Source organism: Cibotium barometz, chromosome 23, assembly GCF_041138505.1.
Source record: "Cibotium barometz isolate CiBa-2024 chromosome 23, ASM4113850v1, whole genome shotgun sequence".
NCBI lineage: Eukaryota > Viridiplantae > Streptophyta > Polypodiopsida > Cyatheales > Cibotiaceae > Cibotium > Cibotium barometz.
Window position 1 is genome coordinate 34,879,206 of NC_141068.1, and position 12,868 is coordinate 34,892,073.

Here is a 12,868-nt window from a genome sequence, read left to right on the forward strand (position 1 = left end):
CGAGAAGTAGCATCCAGAAGTAGCATGTCTTCTTCAAACACATACAAAAACTGTCTTCATATGACAGTCTCAGCAGCAATAGTTGAGTAGAAACTAGTCTGAGTCATGTCTCTAATAGAGATACTGCACAGAGAACCTAGGGCACACACATCCTAGTCGACTCGCTGGTCTTCAACACACCCTCTTCTCTCTGACCCCACCAATCCTTCTCACATTGTTCTAATCTTCTCTGTGAACTTGAAAATCTGTAGGACCTCTAGCCTGCAACCTTCAAAGAAAATGGACCTATAGATAACCACTCTTATGTAGTGCTTTGACTCTCACTCTTTTTGGTGGTCTCTCTAGCCACCCATATCTTGGAGTCCTCGAAAACTTCCCAATTCTCCCTCTTCAACTCCATCACCGCACCTCACTTTCTTCCAAAACATTGTGTCGCCCAACTCCTTTGCTCTACCATATACTTTCGTTTTTTCGTTCTCGCACCTACACAAATCCACTCTAGTGCCCACATAGGCATAAACCTGCTCACCACCATCACCTAGATTCACAGATCCTTCAAACAAAGTATAGACACCCTCCAAGGCGTCATCCAACAAAGCATCCTCATCCACGCAACTATCCATATTTTCATGCACATATGACTGCTCATTCATTCTAGCATCATTATCACCTGTGTCATCATAGAAAGGGAATTCTGATAGACTCTCTTCCTCACACTCCACCACTTCACCAAACAAACTTGTAGACTCTACACTGGCATCTTTGATGTAGCAATCCTCATCTCAGGCTCCTGTGATATCTCCAACACACTAAGGACCACTTGCCCCTCTATAGTAGACTCACCAACCTCTGAGCAATCTTTCATCACTTTGCGAGCATCTACTATCTCCAACTCTGGGTCCACAACCTCATAACCTGCACTCTCTGTAACTTCACAAATACACTGATCCAATGCCTTTGCATCCTCTGACACATCACTCACACAATGATCCATATCATGTGCATTGCTACTAGCATAACACACATCAAGAAAATCAAATGTAGTAAAGTTACCTGGCATAGTGGGTGGCATACACCAACCAAATCTCCATCTTATCTTCCTCTCTTGGTACATGGCATCTTCACAACTTCTACAAAAGTGAGTGGGTCTTTCACCTCCACGTTCTCTCTGATTCTTTCATTCATCACTTCAACAAACTTGTCCTTCTTCAGAAAGTCAAGAGGAACCTAGTTCTCTCCCAAGGTCTTGAGCATCTTCCTCCACGCAAATTCAAACCTATCCACAAAATCTGACACTTCCTCATCCTCTCTTCGGTTCAACCTATTCATCTCTCTCCACAAGTTCTTGGGAGTATTTGCTTTTCCATATCTTTTCTTCAGGGATTCCCTCAACCTGTCCCATCTTCCTCTCTAAGCATCTATGGCCTTATACTCAAACCACTCTCTGGCTGTGTCTTCTAACAACAAATCTGCCATCCTCAACTTATAGGCATCGTCATCCCTGTTATTGCTCAGAGCCACCAACTCAACTCTCCTCAAGAGGAACAGAGTGACATCTTCTCCCCTTGTCACCTCTAAACACACCATATACAAATCCAGCCCATTGGTCCTAAGTTGATCCGCAAAAGTGGGTTCCAACCTACTGTGACAAAGCCCTAAATAAGAACATTCTGATGCTTAGTGGGAGCACTGAAGCATATGAGGTTGCTGGGTGATGGCCTCTATAACACCACCAGCAGGCACACAAGAAGAAAATATCTAGGGATCATAATTACAGGATGCTAAGATCCCAGATCCAACAGCACCAATCCCAGCTCCAACGGCACCAATCAACCCTGCTCTTGTCCTTAAGTGCCCTTCAACTGACACATTCGGACACCTCAACACCTTCCAATAATCTAACCTAGCTGACTCCCCTATCTGTCCTCCCAAGTCAGATCTAACCTCTAAGATATTTGATCTTTCACCTCTATAGCCCATCTGACCTCCTCTAATAGCTTGGTGACCTGAATCCTCCCCAGCTAACACATGACTAACTGTAAACTGATCCAGAATGTTGACACGGATTCCATTTCTGCCAACACGAGGTCTCCAGGATCTTCTATAATTCTCCAGCATAAGATAACCTCAAACCCACAACTCCAAGGTCTCATTGAACACTTTGCTGACCCTCTGTTGACCTTCTGCTGACACCTGTCTAATTGAATCTAACTGAAACTTACTCAGTTCTGACAGAAACAGACCTGGCTGACTCAACTCACTTAATTGAATAAAAAACCTTCCTTCATATTTCCTCTGAATCTTCCCAACTCTCAGGATGCTCACACTTCAAAGAGATATCACACTAAAGACTCTCTTGTTTTGATAGCCAGTAGATCCCAATCTGACTCAAACCTAAGATCTGGCTGATTCAGCTCAATAAAATTATCCCTCTTTTGTATCCTCTAACACTCTTAACCCCTCAAAACACTCAAACCTCTCAAGGATCCAACACTATGGACACTCAGCCTACTAGCAACTAACTCATAGATAGACTCTAAATCATCATTCAGACCACAAACCGGTTTGACTGCTGACTGCTAACTGTTGAAAGTCATTTGGCTATTAGACTTGACTCAAAATCTCTTCCCTCCAACCCATATAAAGCAATCCTAGACTTTTACACCTTTAGCTGATCATATCTGAGATGCTTAGTTGACCTTGGCTGACTCTGTACCTTCTCATCTGATGCTGACTGAGTCAACACTGACTCAGCACCAACAACCCAAACATGAGACTTACACTCACAGGGGTTCAATATCCACAAATTCTATCAAAACAACACATACACCACATCAAATCTGAAAAACTTAGCATCCATTCATACTGACACAATCCAAACTCTCAAACTTCATCATATAGACAAAAACACATCATTGTGTCAACAGCCCTGAGACATGGGCACAAACATAAGAAGAAAACATCAAAAAGCTCAAGGATCCCCCTAGGTAGACCTTAGCCACAACTCTCCAATGCTTTATCTTCAGCCACATAACTTCAAACCTCACAGAATTCACTACCACAAGTAGCATGCCTTCTGCAAACATATACAAAAATTATCTTCATTTGACGTCAGCACAGCAACAGTTGAGCAGGTCCGAGTCATGTCTCTAACAGAGATGTTGCACAACAGAGAACCTAGGGCACACACATCCTAACCAACTCTCTGGTCTTCAGTACACCCTCTGCTTTGACCCCACCAATCCTTCTCACACTATTCTGATCTTCTCTGTGAGCTTGAAAATTTGCAAGACCTCTAGCTTGCAAACCTTCAAAAAGAAAACGGACCTAAAGCAGCCACTCTTATGCAGTCCTTCAACTCTCACTCATTCTGGTGGTCTCTTTAGCCTTCTATCTCTTGGAATCCTTAAAAACTTTCCAATTCTCCCTCTTCAACTCCATCGTCGTCTTGCTTTCTTCTAGAACACTATGCCACCCGACTCCTTTACTCTCCCATACGCTTTCCTTTTTTGTTCTCACACCTGCGCAAATCCACTTGGCTGCCACGTTGTTTTTTTGCCACCTAGGATTCACTTCACACCATCTTATGTACATTTTATCTACCCTTACACCATGTTGGGATCAGGCTCCGGATTCTCCTCACAATGCTATAAAGTGAGGTTTAACCTTCATGGGTGTTATGTAGAAGATTTCAATAACTAGCACCACATGGTTGCAAAGGGAAAAAAATTGGAAGAATGTTTACATTATATGTAAATATGCCTAAAGTGTAGTCTACAATGTTTGCACATGGTACAAGTGTGATTGTAGACATTGACATTTCGCGTAAGCATATTAGTCATGTCAATATTCAGTGGTTGGTTAAAAATATGCAGGCTTAAAGCATTGTTATAGGTTTGCCGAAGTTCAAATTAGACGGAACGCATAAAGTATGTGAAGCATGCCAATTGAGAAAATAGGCTAAGTATGCATTTCTATGATAGGAATGTGAGCCAAAGACCATCGGATGTGGTGCATTCTAATGTTTGGGACGACCAACAAAAACAACATCAATTAAAGAATGTCATTATTATGTAGCTTTCATTGATGAACACTCCAAGAAGGTGTGGGTATACTTTAAAAGAGAAAAGTGAAGTTTTAATAAACTTTCAGAGCTTCAAGGGCTATGGTGGTTGAGAAAGATAAATGCATGTACATAAAATACCTAAGACGTGATCATCTAAGAGAGCGTATGTTAAAGAGGTAATTTATGTGTAGGTATGCCCCATAACAAAAATGTGGTTGTAGTAGAAAGGCAGAACATATATATTATAAAAACTTTCCATGCATTGTTGAGGAACGAGAAAAGAATGCCTCATTATTTTGGACTAGCAACTACAATTTATAGTATAAACAAAACCCCCACTAGAAGTTCATGGCATGAGACCTGAATAAAAACTTATTGGTAGAAAATTATATTTACCACACTTAAAAGTTTTTGGTTGTATAGCCTATGTACATGTGCCAGATAAAGCAAGAAGCAAATTGGATCCTAAGGTAGAAAAATGTAATGTTATTAGATACTCCCTAGAGCACAAAGGCTGTAGATGCTATAATCGTTCTGGATACTCCATTGAGTAGAAAGATGCTATAACCTTTCTGGATACTTCCTTGAGTAGAAAGGTTATAGATACTATAGCCCCACTACTTATGAGATGTGAGTGAGCAAGGATGATGTTTTTTATAAGATGAGTAGCTGGTATGCTCTAGTGAAGGATTTTGTAGAGAGACTTATATAACTAACAAAGTGGTTAGCCAATTACATGTGCTTAGTGGTGGACATGGAGAGTCCTCTAGTAGTAGTGGGTCTATAATGGAGAAATTTGACACACCGTTTGGTGGTAATACAGATGCTAAAAATTTCACAAAATCACATGTATCGTGTAAGGAAAAAGAGAGGGTAGATTAGTCTTTCAACAAGTTATTTATTTGCTGATGGGGATAGTAGCTTATAACAAAGCCTTAATAAGGATTTTGGGATCTTGGCTATTGTTACACGAGTGTGTATAAAGAGCTAAAGAGAAGTGTTGAGAAAACTTGGTGTAGTGATCTAGGTGTACGCAAATTTATGAAGGTTAGATATTTAGGGCACATGTTGAGATATGATGGGTATACAATCCATCATCATCATTATGCTTATATGGTCTCAAAGCAAGACAAGATATTGAGACCACATAGTTTGAGGAGAAACTTGGACATAAACATTAGGAAGATGTCATGGATGAAGAGATGGCTACATTGGGTGGATGCAAATGAGACATGGGAGTCAGTGCCTTTCCGTAAGGAGAAGAAGGCAATCAGATGCAAGTGGGTCTATAAAATAAAGTAAATTTCATATGGGTTTATGAGCAGGTACAAGGAAAGATTGGTATAGACAAAGGATATGCACATACCTATAGAATTGACTATGAGGAAACTTTCAGCCTAATTGCTAGGATGGCACCATAAGAGAAGTCATTGGGAATGGAGGAAATCTTTAAAGAGGACTTCGAGGGAATGTTTTTAAAATCTCCACTTGATCTCTTAAAAGATCGTTAGGCCATTTGAATCTTTATTAGTGTCAACCAAAAATAATTAGGAGTAAAAAAAGTAAAAAGGGCCTAAAATTATAAGGATTAGAAAAAATCAAAGGTTTCTTGAGTGATTAGGTTAGATTCCTACCAGCATAATTTAACATATATCAATAATGTTAAGAGCTTCTTTGTCCTCGTTGGCTGTAACTTATTACCTTGTCTAGCTGAGCTCGAGCAAAGCTCAAGATCTTAACCTTCATAAAGAGCTCATTCATTGTATCCCTTTCGTGCACATTATTCATGGCTCCACATCCAATGGGTGACAATCTCCTCCTCAGTATCTCACTAAGTGCCAAACTTACTATGAGATCCAAAGGAGAATCCTACCTTTTCTGAGAGAGCTTTGGTCCATTTCCTAGGATAATTAAATTTCTTGGAACATAAATGCCTTGAACTTTACTTGATGGAGATTCACAAACATAGGGACTCCTTCCTATGTGTGTGTGTGTGTGTAAGAGAGAAATGCTAGTGCATAAAACAATTACAAGAATAGAAAAAATTTAGCTCAATTGCATGTATGCCAAATTTTCCCTTTAAAAACATTATAAATTGGCTTTTATACTTTGTAAGTTTTTTCTCACTAGGTCCCCTAGGAGTAAGTGACCTGAGGGTACGTGTCATTTGCAAGGCTTTTTCAAGAAATTGGCCTTCTAAGTCGAGTGTTCCACATGTTTTATTCTAGTTCCACAAGACTTTGGAGTGTCTTTAGAGTACTTTACAACATTGAATCATGGCTTTGTAATAGTAATGAAGAAGCTCTTTTTCTACAAATGTTTGCAGCATTAGTGAAGATCCATGTTAACTTACTAAGTGGTTATTTTATTAGAAATATTACACCATCTATGGTGGATCATTTCATGGCACATCAGTATGGTGGAATATGTTATTGTATGGTAATGGTGGCATGAGCCATTGGAATGGTGTCAAAAGGATGGGTATGTTACATGGGTAGTTTAGACTTTTATTTATTTATTTATTTTTGGGTAGGGGACCACAACATGAAATTTTGGGTCTTATTCAAATGGTATCAAAAATTAAGGGTGTACGTACCAAAAGTGATGAGATGTGTGAAAAAGAGTTTATTATCTAGTAAAATGAAGGACCCAAAAAGGTGCCTCATTTCTTGTGGATTAAATGTGCATCCCTTTTAGGATATTTATGAATAATGGGCCCTTTTTTAAGTCCATTATACCCCTAATCAGTCAAATAACATTTGAATTAATTAATATCAAATGAGTTGATTTGGTTTTAATAAACTCCATAGATATTAAATTGAGGTTAGATGATGTCATTTTATTATGCCTAATATAACTTGAGTTTAATGGAAAATAAATAGATGTCATTTGATCATAATGGTGTTAATTGAGATCAAACTAGGTCAATTTGATGTTAATCAAGGTGAATAAACATGAAATGGGGTTAACTAAGCTCATTAGATCTTCATTGAGGTTCGATATGTATAATGGATGACCCACACATAATGAGGTCAAGTTGTGTCAAATAAGGCCTATTTTGTGATCACTTGATTTGAGTTAAAGTCAATTGAGATCAACAAATCCATGCACGATCACTATATGCTTATGATATCACCATGTTTCTAGAACTTTAGTGCATTGCCAAGGCCAATGTATTTTTTTAAGGCTTCTTATGCTGGTAATAGGCTTTGAAATATTTCTCACCATTTGTTGATCTTCCTCTTCTTCTTCTTGTTTTGAATTTCTATTGGACTCTCACGAGGCTCTCACAAAGATGGCCCTTTTGTTAGATAGTCCTTGAGGACATCGGTCCTTTTGTTTTGAATTACTATTGGATGCTCACAAAGATGGCCCTTTTGTTAGACAGTCCTCGAAGAGATCGGCCCTTTTATTTTGAACTACTATTGGACTCTCACAAAGATGACCTTTTTTTTAGAGATAGTCCTTGAAGAGATCGGTCCCGGTGATGCCTTCCTACATCAAAAGTTCTCTCCACAAGTTGGGATGTGAATTACCCATTTTTTTTTCTTCTTTGCTTTTGTGTGGCAAGTTTTGATACATAAGGTATTTACTCATCTTTTGAATACTTATTTTTGGGATGTGAATTACTCATTTTTTTCTTCTTCTTCACTTTTTCGTGGCAAGTTTTGATACATAGAATATTTACTCATCTTTTTAAATACTCCAAAGAAGCACTAAACCTTAATTTTGTTTATGCTTTAAGTAAGACACTTGGAAAGGTTTTTAAAATTTTCCAACTCTTGTCACTCGTGATAGAAGTTTTGGTAACAAATTTCCATAAACCAATTTGTCTGATATAAGAAAATTTCCTTGCATGAAACTAATGGGAGCTAACTTCTTTCATTGAAAAACTTTATTTTCACCACATAATTATACTTTTGTGAGAAAATCTTTCTAGGACTTATTTCATGGAAAAACCTGAAGTTTTGCATCAAGTTCAAGGCATGATTCTCACAAAGCATTTGACCCGAGAGTGATTCAAAGGAATCAACCCAAGAACCATGGAATTTCCACCACTTTATCCAACTCAACCTAATCTAAGTCTAAGTTATAAAGCAAAGAGACCTTATTTCTCAAGGGCTATGCTCTTACATCTACAACTAGCCTTAAGACAACTTTCACACACTCTAGATTTTGCATGAGATCTTTGTCTATCAAAGAAATTAATCACTTATATTGGCACACTAAAATCCATTGAACCATGTATGTAAGTACGCACTCCAACCAAATATATTTAAGAAGGCATGCATACACTCAAAGGTATTAAGAAAGCATATAAAGTACTTCAACCATGATTCCTCTCACACACATATTCATGGCACAAGAATTGAGAGAAAAACACTTTATCACAAATACCTTGAGCATCATTGGGTGTGAAATACTTTCTCTCCTCCTACAAACAATTTATGGCTATCTCCTTAGAGACTGATTTAAATTTGGAAGATTGGAGTGCAGACTTTACCATGCCTTTTGTGAGTACTTTTGAAATTGCCATATCGACTTCATCATCTAGATTGGTAAACATTTGTCCAATGTTCTTGCATGCCATGATTCGATGCTTCCATATTGACCACCCACCTCCAATGACCAATTTATACGTTGATACTAGCAGTTTCACATGCTCATGTAGCCCTAATGGAGTCAAGTTCTCTAACATAGTTTGTATATTTCTATTCCTTCGTTCTAAACTTTGCACATTAATAGACAACTAAGCATTTTCTATTTGAACAACATGCATTGCACCCTATAATTTATCATACATGGTTTCCTTCTCAATCAACGCATTTGAGAGATGCACAATCCTTGCTTCCTTGTTCTTTAGTAGATGTATAAACACTATATACTTGGTTGACAAGTCTTTTTGTGTATCCTAACATACTAGCATGACGCTCACATACATACTTAATGAAAAATGTTAATCTTAAAAATTGAGGAGACTGAGTGATGAGTAAGAGGATCAAGTGGATATACTGATCCCTCTACCCAAAGATTAACATGTTTTTAACCTACATCTCTTTGTTGTTGCATCATTGTTTGTTGCACTATATTTACTTTTGTAAAGGTCTATACTCAACATCTAATTGAAAGTGTATATCTTTTCCTATTCCTTCCTACATCCTACAGATAATTAACCACAAGGCTTATAATATAAAAATTTAACCATTAAATCTTAATAAAAAAACATGACATTAATTCTTAAATATCAAACCAAATAAATATAACATATTAAAAGTTAACTTAACAGAGTAGTAAAGCATAATAGTAGCAATAACAACAGGTGTAAGGACCTCCAACTATATATATATATATATATAACATATAATACATTTATATGTATATTATGTAAATAAATAAATATTTAAATTAAATATTTTTATTATTATAATATTTTAAAAATATATTTTTATTTATTATACAGCAAATATATAATAAATATATAGTAGACGGGTTAGGCCCACTCAAGCTATCCATCTAATTGACACTATGTCTATATCTCTAACTCTATCTCTATCTTCTATATATATGAAGAGTTTTACGAAGCTGTCTATATCTCTAACTCTATCTCTATCTTCTAATTGACACTATGTCTATATCTCTAACTCTATCTCTATCTTCTATATATATATGAAGAGTTTTACGAAGCTGCCATGTGGCAAGAGTTTGGGGGGGGTTCAGGATGCAATTTGGAGGTTAAAGGGGTTGGCTCCTATTACTATAGGAAGAGTTGTAAGGTCCTATAATTCAGAAATTTTGAAAAATATTAAGTGGAGAATTATATACGTCTTCGCACGGGTTAGAATTGAGAATGTTCTATCAACACATACGAAAAAGTAAAGTTTAGCGCATATATATATATATAAAGTAGGTTCAATACTTTGTTTGTATGAACTTTATTTTTCATACTTGTTAAAAGCTAAACTTCAGTTTCACATAATTTTTTAGCACATAAGCATTTGTGTAAAAGTTCTTTGTAAGAGAACCAGATCACACCATTTGAAAGTAAAACTTCACGAGCCTGAATTCGCTGGATCTGAGTAATCAGTACAGCAATATTACATACATTAAGGCGTGTATAGCTTGCTTAGAGGCCTCCTTCAAGGGACACAAAGGGATTATTGCAGCTTAGACGTCTATAAGTCTTAATATAGCTTAGACTGAACTAATATTACATACATTAAGGCGTCTAAAGTTCTTATAGCTGGCTTAGACGCCACCTCCTTCAAGGGACGCAAAAAGATTGAAAAACGGACATGGGAATAAGCTTGTGTGATTCACATTCGTCGCCCCTGCTGTAGGCAGAGTACTATAACTCTGATGATGATCAGGAATGAGAAGTGGAGATGGTCGAAAAGAGCTGGTCGGGTTTGTCAATAGATTAGCATTTCTGGTTAGTTGTGCAGGGGTCACGAGGTGGTGAGATCGACGATCATTTGCGAAATGATCGTCGATAGCTAGTGTTGCAGAAGAGGTGGGCGCCATAGCTATGAAAGGATGCGAAATGACGTTGTGCACAGTCAATGGAGGAGAGAGTTGATTAAAAATGTGCAGATGATCAGCGAGGGGCAATGCCTCAGGTACTCGACTTCTATCATGATTATCAATAAATTTGAAACATTCGCCAGCTACGTTGATCAGCAGCTCGTCCTGCATAGGAATGCTTTGGGCGGTGCACGTGTGCGTGTCGATGTACGTGACGTCCCAATCTTCAGGGGTGACGTCATTCTCGCATTTCTGCACCTGCTTCAAGGCTAGGCAGCCTTTGTGAGCGCATCTGAAGTAGCTCCTGCAGCAAAATTATAGGCGCGATTTATCATAAAACAAAGTAAAGCTAGCTAAAAATCCACTTAATTCTGGAATGGTAGACACTTATAATTTTGCAGACTAGTTACCTGAGTTTGCAAATTATAGGCGATTGATCATAAATCAGATTGTCTGTTTTTTGGTTTTAATCTACTTAATTAATGTTACCTCTTGTATTTGGCACCTTGGATGTTCTTTTCGCCATACTTCCGCCAAATATAGCGGTCCAAGTGCTCTGTGTAGCCCACTGGAACGCGCACAGTCTGCTTCCACACAGGTTTCCTACGCTTCCTAACTAATCGACTGCTGGCAGAGCCTAGTGCTGCACCTTGCAAGTTCTCATGCAGATGAGCACCGGCTTCCAAATTCTCGACTACCACAATTTGCTTCTCGCAATTTTTCACTTCTTCCAGCTTGTCGTTAACAAGATCAACTCTAACATGGTCCCGTAATACAGGAGTTCTACACATTAAGAGCTCGATAAACTGGTTCATATGCTTCACCATGTCAAGCGAGCCGTGCAGGAGTAAAAGGGACCGCATATTCTGGCTTGGGCTTTCGCCCCCCAGACTGCCCGCAGCCACCAATATCACGTTTTCTTGCAGGCTCCTCGCAAGCTTGGAGCCTTGCGTGACCACCCGCCTGAGCTTGTCTTCATAATCAAACTCTACCATATCTCCTCCCATCCTGCTCTCAGTCTCTCTCACAAAAGGCTACCTCGGCCTCTTCAGCTGCTGCTCCTAATTAAGTCGTGAAGCCTGATCACATGGCAAGTCCATAAAAGTGCACGCTCACGTTCAGATAAATCAACGCTGGTATACATCCCCAGGCCACCCACCCGCGACTCGCGAGACAAATGTACCTCACATGAGGCCGATCCACACGGTCCAGAATCGGTCCGCTTGTGGGTGGTATGTCCTACATTTTGAAGATAGACACGTAGAAAATATAGATTTTTAAGGGTTGAGCCTTAAGCCTTGAAGAGTTCTTTGACTAACAAGTTGATATATGCATGCATCGGTATCAACATCAATATATATGTGTCGGTAACTGGAAAAAATAAAAATTATTTCGGCATCAATCTTCTGAGAAAAAACATTAACAATTGATTTACATAAATTTCTTGACCGTTCATCTTCCACAAGATCCAATGCTCCAAAGAGATCAATTTCTAATGCTATCTTTGTATTCCCTACATCTTCAATGGCCAGCATATAATTAAAACGTAATTCACACATCGGTGCTAAATTCCAAATTCAATATAACCATGTAATACAAAATAATTTGTTTCTACCTCATGTATTTTTGAGTGCACAGTAAAGGATAAACTATAATTTATCCTACCCTTTATTGATTGAAGGGTACAAAGGGAATAAAAATTGTTTGTGAAGGTATTTAGATGTTGTACTTCTCTTCTCCTTCTTCTTAATCATCATCATCATCATCTTACTATTTTTCTTCTATGGAAGACAAAGCATTTAAGGCCAACAAACCTACACTCCAAGTCATCAAATCATCATCATCATCTTACTATTTTTCTTCTATGGAAGACAAAGCATTTAAGGCCAACAAACCTACACTACAAGTGATCAAATCATGCACAATAAAGAGAAGTCCATATTTTCCAACAACAATATTTGTGACTTTTCTCCTATATTGAAAGTGATTCAAAGATAACATGCCCTCTTTCCAAACATCAATTGAATAGTTCTTTGCTACTTAATATGGTAAATGACCTTCATAAATATGATCATCAATGATATCTTACATGTGCAAATTAATAATATCAAGAGACTCTACTTTCACCTACATGAAGTTATTGTATTTTATAATTTCAAACGGCTTGTTTTTTTTCATGTTATCCTGATAACGATTTTTTGCATGAGTCATATGTTACATATTTTTGGTCTCAGAAACCCTTGAATTGGGTATTTTGTAGAGGTTGACAACATCTTACTA

At 37.9% G+C, this 12,868-nt stretch overlaps 1 protein-coding gene across 1 annotated transcript; it reads right to left on the bottom strand.

Moving 5' to 3' along the window:
- Nucleotides 1-10,117: 10,117 nt before the first annotated feature.
- LOC147625888 (uncharacterized) lies at nt 10,118-11,595 on the bottom strand. Its single transcript, XM_086817750.1, has 2 exons — nt 11,078-11,595; nt 10,118-10,892 (listed from the first exon to the last, which is right to left on the bottom strand). Exons 1-2 carry the CDS (start codon nt 11,593-11,595, stop codon nt 10,313-10,315), a joined length of 1,098 nt encoding a protein of 365 aa, XP_086673876.1. The 3' UTR covers nt 10,118-10,312.
- Between the last annotated feature and the right edge of the window lie 1,273 nt (nt 11,596-12,868).